The 14,669-nt window shown below is 39.7% G+C and overlaps 1 protein-coding gene across 1 annotated transcript; it reads right to left on the reverse strand.

The window, feature by feature from the left end:
- Positions 1 to 1,632: 1,632 nt before the first annotated feature.
- On the reverse strand, positions 1,633 to 8,153 carry MSTN (myostatin). Its single transcript, XM_042822660.1, has 3 exons — positions 7,666 to 8,153; positions 5,222 to 5,595; positions 1,633 to 2,932 (listed from the first exon to the last, which is right to left on the reverse strand). The coding sequence occupies exons 1-3, from the start codon at positions 8,036 to 8,038 to the stop codon at positions 2,552 to 2,554; spliced, it is 1,128 nt and encodes a 375-aa protein (XP_042678594.1). The 5' UTR covers positions 8,039 to 8,153; the 3' UTR covers positions 1,633 to 2,551.
- Between the last annotated feature and the right edge of the window lie 6,516 nt (positions 8,154 to 14,669).

Here is a 14,669-nt window from a genome sequence, read left to right on the forward strand (position 1 = left end):
CAGGCCTTCTTTTTTTAAGGCATTTGGCCAAAAGAACTCCTTTGCATCCAAGAATGAGACGATTTGGTAATCTCTGATTTAAAAAAAAAAAAAAGTAGGGAAGGAAAATAAAACCACCATCCAGCTACCACAGAAGAATGAACCTAGATTCTATGGAACTGGAAAATAGACCAAAAACTGTGAATGTGATTGGCCTTGAGCAGTTCTATGTTGAGCGTTGAAATCTGCCCATAGCTAGCAAACCAGTACCTCTGTGAAAAGCTGCAGCTTACACGTGCCTGGTGGTGATGGCTCCTTTGCCAGCAGTTAAGCTTCCTGTGAGCTCCGTTTAAGCGTATTGGAAGCATTTCCCACCAGAGCACGGTTTTCAGCATGAGCTGAGGTTGAGGAGCAGGCAGGAGGGCAGCGATGGCAGGGGCTGGACCAGCAGGGTACAGCCAAGGATGTCCTTATGTGAGGTAACTGCCTTTGCATTCGCTTCAGTTTAGCTACTGTGACTAGAAGTCAGCACGCGGGTGCCATATCAGCACTGCAGTGCAGACTGACCATGTCTTCTTTGCCATCAGCTCCAACGTGCCACCACCTCTGCAGCTGCTGCCTTATGAACAAGCTCAGCTAACAGCTGTGTGCTGTGCTATGGAAAGCTCTGAGCAGTGTAGCAGGCTTTCAGTGTGCCTGAGGGCTCGCAGTCCTGCACATTGCTGGTGGGCTCGCTTGAGGCTGCTTTTACTCTGTGTCTTGTGGGAAACTAAGCTGATGGTGTACGTAAGGGCTCCAGAGGTCTGCTGAGATGAATTATATTAGAAGGTGAACATCTGTGTGATGCTTGGGCACAACTTTAGCGCTACTCTTCATAGTTGAAAAGAAATGCTCAAAAATCTGCTCATTCTTTAAGTTTCAAGTTTATCGCTCAAACTTAAAATTTCATCCTTGTATTTCTTTGTAGCAAGACTGTTTGCCTTTTAAAAAATATTTACCACCCATGCAAAAAAAATACATCAGAGGGGAAATCCATTATTGTTGCAATTCTACAATGGCTTTGCACAAAGAAAAGTTCAAAATCGATTTCTTCAATGTAGCGAAAAATGTATTTCATTAACATGAAAACATTTTAATTTCAATCAACAATGTTTTATCACAAGGGGAAAATACAGAATTTGGGTGAAAATCTGTTTACTATGTTTACCCAAATGAAGATAATAGTTTGCTGCAAAATTTACAATGTAATAATAGGCACTTAGCAGCAGTCTTCTGTGGTGCTATTTCTTATGGATATAACATTCAACATATGGAAAATGGGGTATGGATCGAAATGACCAGAGAAACCTAAAGGAATCTTGTAAACATGTCAACAGCCAACATTTCTCCACAGATGGCTCATGCTAGTATAAAAAAAAAAAATACAAAATGTGGTCTAATTCTCTGCATATGGCTTACTTTGTTGCACTGTTCCTTCATATTACTGTTAAAAACCAGGAAATTATGTTATGAAGAGAATACTGGTTTTTGTTTATTAAACTAAAGTACAGATTAACATCACTCTTTTTTTTTGTAATGAACATATACCAACAGTGATTAAAAAATAAACATTTATTTACAAAATATTGATGCATACATATTACACAAGTCAGTTATATCAAAGTGGTTTTTTAACAATGTCTGTAGCAACCAACTATTTGCATTGGCTTATCATAGTGCAAATGGTAATGTTGCAAAGGCAGATTACAATATGGGATTATGGTTTGAACGTTAGACTTCTGTGCTGCCTTTCGTTTTACTACATTTAGAAAACTATTCACCTTCCTTTAAAAAATACCTTTTTCTTGCGAATGTTGAATAGTGTACCTGAGGATAGGGCAAATTCATTATTACTCCAAATTCTTTCACTTAGATAACTATCTTTCTATTTACTCAGCCTGCTTACGTAGCACCATTGCCATTGATTACTAACATACTAATGAAAAAAAGGAATGGAAACACGCTAAATACAATATACCATCCCTAACTTCAGGATTTGTCCATTTATGTGGAATTTCATCTTATCACAACTCTGCACTATATATTCAAGTGTTCAAGGATGATTCTGGTGGTATTGTGTAGTGGTGTATATGTTACCAGTATATATTTTGCTGTAAATACAATATTGAGTGAAGCTGTGAAGAAGTTGATTTAATAGCCTGCTCCTTCTGTCCTCGGATGAGAAGGAGCTTACTTTTGATTACCAACATATGTTGAAAACTAGATATAAATTTGTGTCTGAATGACTGAATATTGATTCCCTCACAGTGTAAGAAACTCATTTGTTAAATCCGATGATTTTGATTGTAGCTTCTTTGTCCGTGGTTTCAGAGCCAGCCCTTAGGTAATTCTATCGTCTTTTAGTTCACATTCTGCAGCTCGTGTTGTGCTATATGTGGTCTGTATGATTGTACAGTATAAGGATGTTGGCAACGCCTAGCGTACGTAATTTCACAGTTTAAAAGATGGATGAGGGGATATAGCTTTTTTGGTGGCTTCCACAATTTATGAAGTGGTGGATCTCACGATGGTCTCATGAGCACCCGCAACGATCTACAACCATGGCTGGTATCTTTCCATATATTATTTGTTCTTTTCCATTGAAGTACAGCATGTTTATAGGGGACATCTTGGTGGGTGTGCAGCAAGGGCCTGCTGAGCCTCTTGGATTTGCTTGGTGTACCAGGTGGGTGTGTGGGTATTTCTGTAGGAATACAAATTCGCATTCTCCAGAGCAGTAATTGGCTTTGTATCTTTTAGGTGCTATAATCCAGTCCCATCCAAAAGCTTCAAAATCCACTGTCAGTGGGTAGCGGCAACATCGAGATTCCGTTGAGTGCTCGTCACAGTCAAGGCCGAAATCCCTGCGGGACCGTTTTGGTGTGTCTGTAACTCTGACCTCTAAAAATGGGTTCTGAGAGAAGAGGAAAAGGAATCGGAAGTATTAACAAGGTAGGCGTATGTAATTTGAGTAAGAACATGCAGATAGATATTTCTGACACAAACGTATCAAATTTATATTCTCAAATAACATCTGCAAATGTTTTTGAACTTCTACCCTTCTGAGAACTTTTTCCTCACCCAAGGCTGATACATTTGTTCCCTGCTCAGGGATTGTTTCTCTTCTTCACTCTGAAGACCAGCATTTCCCTGCTGCTTCTCCACAAAGAGTGTTAATTTCTGTCTATCTCTTCCTGAAATCACCGTTATTGTTGCTTCTTATTAACTGCTAAGAGAAAGCTTCAGAGATTATGAGGATCTTGGGCTCCTACTTTAGCTGTTATTTTCCTTGCTGCTACAATAATAGCTTTTCTTTCTTTCTTTCTTCTCTATAGAAGAACTCCAAAAAGGAGACAACTCCAAACAAACACAAAAAAACCCCCACACATTTAAAGGGCAGGATCCAACCTGTGCTGGATTCCTTTTGTGAGTCCATCTGAAATTTCCTCCATTCAAACATTACTGTATGTGATTTTTCTGGATATCAGGGAAGGCCTCTCCTCCAGACCCAGGAGGACAGGAAATCTCTCTAATTACGGTTGGGTGGAGTGATTGGATTGGTAGTAGAAAAATATTAATAACCTGCTAGGCAGGTTATTTCCACTTCACAGCTTTTACTCAGACGGCTGGATATGCTGCAATGACTTTGGAGGGACAAGTGATATTTTGACTGCTGAGAGAGCCTTGTGGCCAGGAGAGCACTTTGGGCAGATCTCTGAGCCACGTGCTTCCTACGGAAGGTGTCTTTGCGCAGTCCTTAACTGAGAATAGAAATAAATGTTAACCTTTGTAATAACAAGTTTGAAAAAATTCCCAAAGTTTCTTCTGCCCTATGTCAATTTCAGCAGTATGCCTGTTTGCCACTGACCAGGCAGTTGCCTCAGGAGTAAATAACTGCCCAGCTAACTGCTGCTCAAGTTGGTTCCTTTCAAGACACACACCTTTAGGTCAGTATATTGTTCAGCTGCTGGAAAAGCGTTTTCCAAAAGTAACCAATTTGGAGAGAGGCGTGATGGAGAGGGGCGTCCCGCTACAGAGAGCGGCTGGAGAGGAGATGGAGGAATGAGGAAATACATTTCCTCTGCTGTGGACTGCAGAGCATCTATTCTTGTATTGCTCTTGATTCAGTTTGTTTTTACAGATGATGATAGCTCTGGAAAAGCCTTGGCTTATCCACATATGTGAAAACACCTTGTTGGATACTTGAATGGGTGGAGGTGGCATGGCCATTATTGATATCTCAGTGGTCTCTTCCAACTACGGAAGACTCAGATCTGTGATGGATCTACAATTAAGATGTGCTTTTCCCCTTGATTCTTTTCACTGCATTACACTGCTATGAAGTTAAACATCTCATAGCTACATAAACAGAATGATCTATTGTGTAGCAGTAAAAACAAAATTATGCTCCTAGTACTTTATTCAAAAGCAGAAATTTCTTGATTGTTTCAGCAAGTTCAGCTGTGGTTGTAAAAGATTAGCAATTTGGGGAAGCAACAAGGAAAATGCTGTAGTTAAACTGGTATGCTTTAGATTTATTATGTTCACCTTGCAGAAAAAAAACCACAAGTTATTTTATGCTTGCTCATCATTATGATGCATTTATTGCATAGAGCAGAATTTATGTACTCAAACATTCCTAGTAGGAGGAATTATTCATTCTGTCACTAAAAGATGCACAACTCAGGGTTTGTAAACATAGATAATTTTCATTGTCATTAATGGAAAACACATGCATACAGAATAGGGAGAAATTCTCTTATGTGTTGAGCGAAAAATCTTTTCAACACCATCTACAGCAGATTTCTTATCACAGAAAGAGTTGAATTGCTTTTAGCTTCTTTTATGCAAAAAGTCTTCACAATATGCAGTATTTGCTCTCAAGTTTGGAAATAATGTAACTTTGATAGTACCATCCATTTGTAAGTGCCAAAACATTTTCCAATCAGTGCCTTACAACATGACCCTGAGGTATTTCAATTCATCTTAATTTTTCAAACAGGAAAATGGAGGCACAGGAATGTCCAAGTGATTTTGGTATTGAGAGCAAAGAGTGAAAGAATTGGGTATATAGAACCTTTATCATCCATTCCTTAAGCAGTATTTCCATTTTTATCCTTAAAAGACAACAAATCACTTTCCAATGATAAAAAAAAAAAACCAGCACCAAGATACATAAATGAGGCTTTTTTAGTAAACTTACCAGTCCATCTTCACCTGGTCCCGGGAATGTTACAGCAAGATCTCGTCCATTCTCATCAAAAGCTTTTATTTCGATGCCTAAATTGGATTCAGGCTGTTTGAGCCAATTTTGCAGCACTGTCTTCACATCAATGCTCTGCCAGATACCAGTGCCTGGGTTCATGTCAAGTTTCAAAGATCGAATTCCAGTATATCTTGTACCGTCTTTCATGGGTTTAATGAGTCTCAGGATCTGCACAAACACCGTTGTAGGTTTTTGGACTTGCCTCAAGTATATCCATAATTGTGCCTTTACTACTTTGTTATATTGTATTTTAGAGCTAAACTTAAAGAAGCAACATTTTGGTTTTCCCTCCATTTGTACAAGAAAATCAGCTATAAATGAATGGAAAGAACAAATTACTGAACAGGGAACAAAAAGAAATATGCATATATCAACCCAATTTTTTTCCAGATCATGTAGGATGTCTTACAATATTATATAAACAGTACTGGTAACAAAGTGGATGCAATATCATTCAATTTCTGCACTTTACATCCTACAGCAAATATAATCATTATACTGTCACCTATAAGTAACATAATGTGACAAGGAATTGATGGTTGTTTTGTAAGCAGGCTAGAAGAAGGTTTGGCTAACAGTTTTCTAAGTAACTGTAGCTGATCCATTGCACTTCGTAGGTATGCAGAGTTGAGCGATGTGCACAGGCAGAAATTCAGGAATGGTAGGCAAGAGAAGAAAAGCTAAGGGACTCCTGTGGTCCTCAACGATCTGACCATCACACCAGCACTGTGGGCTGACCCATGCAGCTGCAGAAAAGTCTCTTTCCCAGACTAAATTTGTCAGAGGACAGGGCACAGCCAATGCAACTTCATGGTGACTACTGCAAGCCCACTTCTGCTGCTCATCTGAGGACTTTCATAAAGCAGCAGCAGCTTAGCATGAGCTGACTCAATGTTTCTGTCACCTGTGGGAAGTTTTAGATTACTAAATAACCTTAGGGTGCTGTGTACTGTGCAAAGAGGGGCGACTGTGTGCAAACTACCCTTAACACTTCATTTTCTTTTCTGAGTGGAAAGAAAATTAAAAGTGCTAATCTGAATATTTGTTTTCATTTCAACGTTATTAAAGGAAAGTCATGTGCAGTGCTTCATTCCTGTAGCCTATAATGCAGCTGTCCTACCTAGTCATGATAGAGTATCTCCATGCCAGGATAAAACAGATCTTAAATGATACAGATCTTTGACACTCATAAATCAGATCACTTAAGATAACTGCCTCTTTAGCGTATGTATTGTAGTTCAAATGCTTTTTATAAAAAGAAGAAAATAGAGCAATAAAGCATAATGACTTTTCCCCAGTCATTGTGACTATATAGAGGTTTAATTAAAATAGTTTTGAAATTTTGTACATAATAGGCTAGAATAAAACTGCTGACAGTTTGCGATAAGGCTGCAATAATGTATTGCTGTTAGGTATGCATCTTATCAGAGTTAAAAAAGGTTTCAGACATAGTTGATCTTTTGTCCATTTTAGCTGGCTACAGGAGCTGATATTATTCTAGTATACGTATGGTAATGATATCTGTAACTGCTAACCTGCCTTATATGTCCTGACATCTTTTTTCCTTTTTGACATCATATTCTTAAGTGTTATTTTAAAAAACAGCTGCCATAGCCAAATACTTCAGCTGATGAAGAACATAAGATACTATAGTATTAGCTGTGCAAAAGATACTTGATAGGAGCCGTAGCAGATGTTTAGCACTCAGAAGATAACTTAGAATCTGCTCATTCAGTAAATGCCTTCATTCTTCCTTGGCACCACTACTGGAGCTGATAACTATAACGTGGACATTTTAACATTTAAATCTGTTACACATAGATTTGCTTTAAATATACAGTTTTAACTCGGAGGTGGGTGGTGCTAGCCTGTGGGATCAGCAAAGAAGCAAGAATTTAACTCTATGCTTACACTTGCTATAACATGCTGTAGTTAGGTAGGTCTCCTACTCTAAGCTGTATTTCTACTCACTTCTATGGCTTTTAAACACAGTAGCAGGTGGAATGTCATGCAGAAAATACAGTTATCTTATTAGCTGCACTTGCACTTTCTATCTGCAATAGGGAACTTCCTGAATGCTGCACGTAACAGAGCCAACTGCAGATGTCCTTTTGCTTTCTAAACACACTTAGGCAAATCCTAAGTGTGCTACAGGGCACACATTACAAGGAGCCGAAAAAATGAACAGTAAAACAAAGGCTCGCAACACGGTCATTTGAACCTGACTCAAATTCTTTAGAAATACACTCTCCTCCCTCCCTCCGGCAGACTCCAGCCAGCAGCCTGTTGGGAGAGCCTGAGAAGGAGTTGTGTGGCTCTACAGCACGGAGACAACTCTCGGAGGAGCGGAGCGAGACGAAAGCAGCAGGGTTATTACTTACACTCCGTAGGCATTGTGATAATCGTTTCGGTTGTGGCATGATAGTCATCGTCTTCCAAAGAGCCATCGCTACTGTCGTCTCTCTGGACGTCATACTGATCAATCAGTTCCTGCAGTGGAGGAGCTTTGGGTATAAGTTGTTTAATAACATCCCTGCTAATGTTAGGTGCTTGTTCCAGGCGCAGTTTGCTGAGGATTTGAATTTTTATGGCTTCTATTCTGGAGGATTTAGTATTCTGTCTCCACGTACAAGCATTGCACAGTCCGTCTTTTTCAGCGTTCTCTGTGGGCTGACTACTGCCATCAAGAGCCACCGGATCAACTGAAATCTGCATGAACAGGTAAATATAAACATAGACTGCTAGCTTTTGCATGATCTTACAGTCACTGCAGCTTTTTTCCTTTTTTTTTTTTTTTTTTTCCCCTGTCCCTCTTTCCCTTTTTCTTTCAGTTCTGAACAGATCCGTGAAAGCAAATGCAGTCTGAGAGACAGCTTGCCACACTGGTGTGCCTTATATATGCCAAGGGGGCTTTTATACTCCAACTTTGATTAGGCTCATGTCGTCAAAACCGACGATTGGTTGTTGTCCCAACAATGAATCTAGCTGTCAGAGGTTAAAGCCCTGTTGATCACAAGTCACTAGACAGCATTTAGTTACAGCCAAGGGTGAACTGATTTATCTGGTGGCTTCATAGAGGATACGTCTTCACATACTGAAAGGATATGTTTCCAAGTACTATGGGCAGCAGTGCTGGAAGACAGCACTATCATTCTTAAATATACACTGAACACATAGCTGCACTATGAATTGAGGCAGAGCTTTCTTTAGAGTTGCTTTAGGATTCTGTCACTATTTTGACTGAAAGTTCGTGCTATCTAAAGTAAAATTCTGAGGGATTTCTTTTTTTTTTTTAAAAAAAAAAAGGGAAAAAATACGTAAGCATACACTGCAAATGTTAGGAAGCTGCGCTGTGCAACAGTTTAAATGTATTAAGCAGTTCAAATTTCAGTCAACTGTAATAGGTGTTTCTGATAGGTACTAGATAAGCAGGAATAAAGATTTTGTACACGTATGAGTAAAAGTAAGGGCTAACTATTTGACCCTTTAGTATCAAAATTAATAACTGAAGTGTGTAGACACTTAGTAAGTAAAGAAAGTTTGCCTTGTCAGCAAAATCCTGGGCAGCAAGTTAGATACTGAGAGACCTTCAGTAACAAAGGTATTTTTAAGGAATATCATGAGCTACTCAACTCTAATATTACACAGAAATAGTCCAGCTTGCTTTTTCCATTGTTACTGAAATTTGTAAATGACATAAACTGTTTAAATTTCTTCTGTCAGTATATCTTCGTTTTTCATATCCTATTTTACTTCAGTTCAGGGTCCCTCTGTGTTATGCCAACTGAAGTGATAGTGTGTTTGGCTTTCTATTCAAGCATGTAAGTTTTCTATATCCCAGTTATATTTTTATAATTATGATTTTAATATGCTTACTGCATAAGACATACCTAGACAGCATTGTATAATTACAGGTCATGGCTTGTAAAATCTTACATTAATGTAGATGAGACTAGACATGCTGCTAGCAAAAAAAAAAAACCAATAATTCATTTTCATTTGAGGAATTGGGGGTCTATATGTTAGAGCAAACACAAATCCCAGAATTTCATGCAAAATGTCACAGTTTGCCTATCTAAATTGGGACCGTGCTGTCAGTTTTTCACTTTTATTTGTTTCTTTTCCATAATGAGTACACCTGAAAGCGTGGCAAATATGGGCATTTGTTTGCGTACGTTCGTAAAGGGAGAATGCTACTTGATAGAACAATCCAAGAGCTCTTTTTCTGCCTAGTCATTTGTGTTATTTTGCATTACCTTTCCAGGGCACAGAAATTCACTGCATGGCACAGAACTGAGCCTAATATTCAGCTCATAAATCTTGAGTATTCAATTTAAATTGATTGTCTTTCCATGGTGTAAAGTTGATGCAAGCAATAAATGTGTTGTGCTCACATGTTCCAGGTTGCAGCTTTAGGGTCTAACTTTAATGTTCTCATTTCAGCCAGATCCATGTGTAGAGCAAGCATTTTGACAGCTTATATCCTGAGCATTTATTTTGATGCAAGATGCTCCTGTCAGTGCTCTCAGTGTATGGAAACATAAAGGGGCTCGTGGTTCACTGGAACTACAAGTTAGGAGAGATCTGAGTTTGCAATGCCACGTTCACAGCATACTGTTTTAAACAGACTCTTAGTATTCTTGCACTTTTAAGAGGCCAGTACACTACAGGTGCTGGAAAAACATCTTTATGAATGGTGGATAGGGTGATTCACATAAAGAATCTCGAAAATCTCTAACCCAGTTCCAGACTATTTATAAGGTTTTGGTTGGGTCTTTATTTGTTTTGGGTCGTAGTGTTCTTTTTAATGTATTATAACGATGCATATCATAATAAAGCTATTTTATATCAATCAGAATGACTAAAAAGCTGAGTATAAAAGGGAATCTACCCCCAAGTGGAAACCTTAATAATAGTGCCAAGTTTCACAGTAGATTCAGTTCCAAAGGGAATGATGATCCATCAATAAACAGGTAGGAACACTGACGCAGTCGTTAAAATCAGAATCATTAAATGCTCTGGCAGACTGGCTGGGAGCCACTCATCATGTTTGAGAAGGGACGAGAGAAGTGGCCGGTGAGAAACGCCTCTACCAGCATGGCTCTTCTTTGTGCTGTGCAGCTGCTTGCCTGGTGCGAGACCTGGCCTCCTCCTCCTTCAAGGTCTTCCACTGACTGTGGCTTGTTGTGAACTAATGCATGATTTTCTGTCAGTGTTGTGTAACAATTGTGGAAGGAAAAAAAAAGCCACTCTTTTTCCGTCAATAATGCATTTGTTCATGACTGCAGGATGTAAATCCTTTATTTGTCATGCCTGAAAATGCCAGCGAGCTTTGAGCAAGGGCAGAGCTTTCTCTCAGCCACCATGGTGATGCACATTCTCTGAATACCTGTAGGTTGTTAGTAGAATAACTTTGTCTTCATCTTTTCTTGTTGCTGTTTCTTTTCTATGAGACTGCAAGAATTTGGAGAGAGCTTAAGGCATAGCATTTGATTAGGAGGTACTGAAGCACTCAGTGTCTTTAACAGTGCCATACAGAAATGGTTTTTCTTTATGACTTTCATTGTGGCATTGAAGGATAATGCTGACTACAGATGCAGGTGACAAAAGTAAATAATAAGTGAAAGGAAAGTAACCAGATAGAAGTGTTTCCCAAAAAAATTATTTTACAAAAATGATTTAAAAATAAGCAGCACGTTACCATCAGCAAAACCAAAGAGTTAAAAATGAAATGCACATCTTACTGAACTTTATGGCGTTTTAATATTATCTTTGGGATTTGTGTCATTCTACCCGCTGTGCCTGCCAATAGTGAACAGTATTCCCAACCCTGGCTATTCAAAGACCATGACTCAGGCCCCCAAAATCAAGCAACATGTGTCTCTTTCAAAGGAGAAAAGTCACACATTTGTCTAACTGTCAGCTGCCTTTTGGCTTTCTGCTTTGCCCCAGTAGTTTTCATACTGGTTGGAAAACCTAAAGAAAATAGAAAAAAATATCCAAACCCAAAAATGGCTGAGACAGAGGTTTTGAAGACGCTGTGTTACTGTGAGTTTCATGGAAAAACAGTGACTGTGTAGAGGAAAAGAAGATTACTAATGCCCTCCCTGAGGAGAAGGCAAGCAGAGCCCAACCATTACCCATCCTTTTTGGCAGCCTTTAATTAGCCAGTCAGCATGTGCTTAGTCATTAGTCAGCGCACTGATAGCTCTGGACCATCTACACTGTGTCATCCCTTGCCTGGCCAGCAACCCAGAGGAGATAGTTAGGACAGGATGGGATTTGAGCCTGTTACGGGGGTGGACCAAATGGCAATGAAGGGGAACCAGACCATTTCTGAGAAGGAGTTACAAGAGTATGAAGAAGCTCATGGCAGGGGAGGAGAAGGATGTAGGTTATAACCGTGCCAGAAGTCAGGCATCTTCATTCTGCTGTAGGCTAGATTATCAAACATTTCCTTACAGACTAGAAGACAAGAAATTCATTCCTCATTTATCTGTTATTTAAATTAAATGAAATTATTCCCATAATTGGCTTACTGCAAAAGGTAGAACTTGAATAAAAACTCGAATATTATTAAATGCACTTTGTAATTTTATTGTATTATTAAATGCACAATGTAAACATGCACTTGTTGCTCACAATGATTTTTGTTCTACTTCAGAACCAGTTGGATTCCACCCTTAATTTGAAACAAATATTATAAGGAAGCTCCTGGACATCTGGGTACGATAACCATTCAGTCACCTTATATCACTTTTTAGAATCACAGAATTGCAGGTGTAAGAAGGGACCTCTAGAAATCACGGAGTCCAACCTCCTGCTTCTAGAATAAAGTATCAAAAAGAAGAGAAAATCCATTTAAAATATTTTTTACTAGATTCATTTCTCACTTATTTGCTATTATAGCTGTGTGTAATGGTTATGAAATAATTTTGGTTAGAACAGTTACTACTAAATAGGAAAAATTAGACATACAGTGAAATGCAGTGGAGATGAGGTATCCGAAGTGCTTAAATATGAGGTATGAGCCCAACTGTTCTAACTCACCAGGCGCTTTCTCTCAGACACCCGAAATGTAAGGGAGAGCATTTTACTGAACTTGACAGTGCGTATGAGGTAGTGTCTAATGAAACAAGTATCACAATAACAAAAAAACTGTAAAAACATCATCAAAACTGTATCATGCAAATTAAAGCTGCAGCTACCGTAAGGCAAAAATAACCACACTTTTAGTTGTACTTATTACCATTAATTAAAATATGAAATCTTTTACATAGGAAGAAATCTTGGTAACAAGAACCCTAGAATAGTTTGTCCTTCTCTGTCTGTTTTCCTGCAGAAGTGGTCATATATAACTTAAACATTCTGCTACATCAGCTACTTGATGGTATGGACATTTAATTCCTTTGACTTATAAAAAAGAAAGTAGCAAGTTCATTTTGTTTTCACCAGTTTTGAGTTCTGGGTAATAGCAGGATTCGTGTAAGAGCGTGGTGCTGGATCCAGGTGCCATGATGCGCTGGCATCTGAATGGGATCTGCTGCAATTCCTCAATTCCTGCTCTCCCATTGTTTTCCCAGGAAAACCAACATGTTCATGCATCTGGGATTTTGCAGAGCCTCCTCTCAAGGCATACTTGGGTCTGCGTCTGCGTTTTAAGTACCAAGGCAAAACTTCACTCTGCCTGGCAGGTGATTTCCTCACTTCAGGAGTTTAGAGAGGTAGGGAGTCCTACCTGCTCAGGACTTCCTCACCAGCAGTGGTATGTAAGTATGCAGTGGATGAAATGGGTGGGAAACTGGTGCTGCAGCAATGTTTGCCTTTGATGTACCTCTCAGCTTGCCTAGGAGCTGCTGCTGAATTTAGTGCAGTTTAGGGAAATGACATTGGGTCTCCTTCAGCTGGTGTCTGACAGCTTTCTCTTCTCAATATCTTTTCCTTACTGTGGGTTAGGGCTGTTATGTTTGTGCAGGACTGGAATGTTCCTGTTGTGTTTTTCTCTTCTGCATATTCCAGTTCTCATAAATTCACATCATTGCTCTAGAACTGACCAGATATGCTGATGGAAATGAACTTTACGAGCAGATAAGGAAATGTATTCCCATTGGACTTCTTAAAAACATTAAAGGGAGGATGCAATTATAATAAATGCTTCCAGTTTTGTTTTGTTTTCATTTTTTTATTCTGCAGCCTTCACTTTGATGTTTATCAGTCTTAAATCCTACAGTAGTGCCCTGTTAAACATCTGTTTATTTCTGAAGGCTCCCTCCCTGTAACAAGATGCTCTCTTCTTTTTAGCCTTGAATCTTTTATACTTCTACACAGAATTTCTGACATAAATATTCAATGTTTACTGAAACAGTTGAGGAAAACCAGGCCTAAGTCACAGAGCAATGGAGGGAATGGTACCAGCATGACCCCAGGTGCAGGCATGCGATTGAAATCCATGTACCTGTTCAGTCATTGTCCAAGGCAGCTTTCAGTGCCATCTAACAAGTAGGGGAAGTCACCTCTGGGCATTGAGGAAAACCATGAAATCCTTGCAGAAACCTGCAGGTGGTGGTGGGATTGTCATCGTCAGCCTGGGAGGTGTGAAGTCGGCGCCATCCCAGAGAGATGTTAGCGCTCTGCTGGGAGCACGGCCACCGTGTGCTGGGAAACGTGCCGTTCCTATGAGGAGCCGGTGCTGGACGGGGAAGAGTTTCCCTTCTGCACAACCAAGGCATATGAAGCACCGAAGCCCTTCATTTTGTTATCTCTAACAGTAACGACACTCCTCTCTAAAGTGAAGTAGGGATTTTGGGGCTGGCAATCTCTCGTTTGCTGTGTGCGGCCTGTCCTCTGCTGGGCTCTGCGGGAATGGCACCCACTGTGGCGTGGAGACCCAGACTGCTCCGAGTCTGAAGCTTTTTCTTTTTTTTTTTTTCCACTCTTTTCCCTGTTTTCCCTCTTCTTCTTTTCCCTCTTCTTTTCCCCCTTGCCTGTCTCATCTCTTCTCCTTTTCCCTAGTACACGAGAAGTTAAAACTTATGAGATGTTCTAACAAATCCGGGAAAACGCAGTTTTGCAATTGCAAATGCAACAATGGTGACTGTCCTTAATCTTTGCCCATTGCCACAACTGAATGAATTAACCCATCTGATCTAAAGATGGCTTCATATAAGATCACTGCGGGTCCACCTCGAGCTATCCTCTGCCAGATCTCCCTGTGTTTGTGCTCTGCCTCTGCTACAGCTCCACTCCATGGCTTTGTCTCTGCTGAACTCAGGTGTAGGCAGAACGGGGACAGCCTGCAAGGCCTGGTACCCCCTTGTCTGCAGATGATAAGCATAACTGCAGCAGCATGACAAGCAGTGGTGAAGGCAACTTTCACTTTTGGTTG

Source organism: Centrocercus urophasianus, unplaced genomic scaffold, assembly GCF_019232065.1.
Source record: "Centrocercus urophasianus isolate 14NV4802_14NV808 unplaced genomic scaffold, USGS_Curo_1.0 seq_20, whole genome shotgun sequence".
NCBI lineage: Eukaryota > Metazoa > Chordata > Aves > Galliformes > Phasianidae > Centrocercus > Centrocercus urophasianus.

Bases quoted from the DNA above. Each gene is read 5' to 3' on its own strand.
- MSTN (XM_042822660.1), bottom strand. From the start codon at position 8,038: ATGCAAAAGCTAGCAGTCTATGTTTATATTTACCTGTTCATGCAGATT. The intron at 5,596-7,665 runs GTAAGTAATAAC...ATTCATTTATAG, and splicing joins TATCACAATGCCTACGGAGT to CTGATTTTCTTGTACAAATG. The intron at 2,933-5,221 runs GTAAGTTTACTA...CTCTTCTCTCAG, and splicing joins GACCAGGTGAAGATGGACTG to AACCCATTTTTAGAGGTCAG.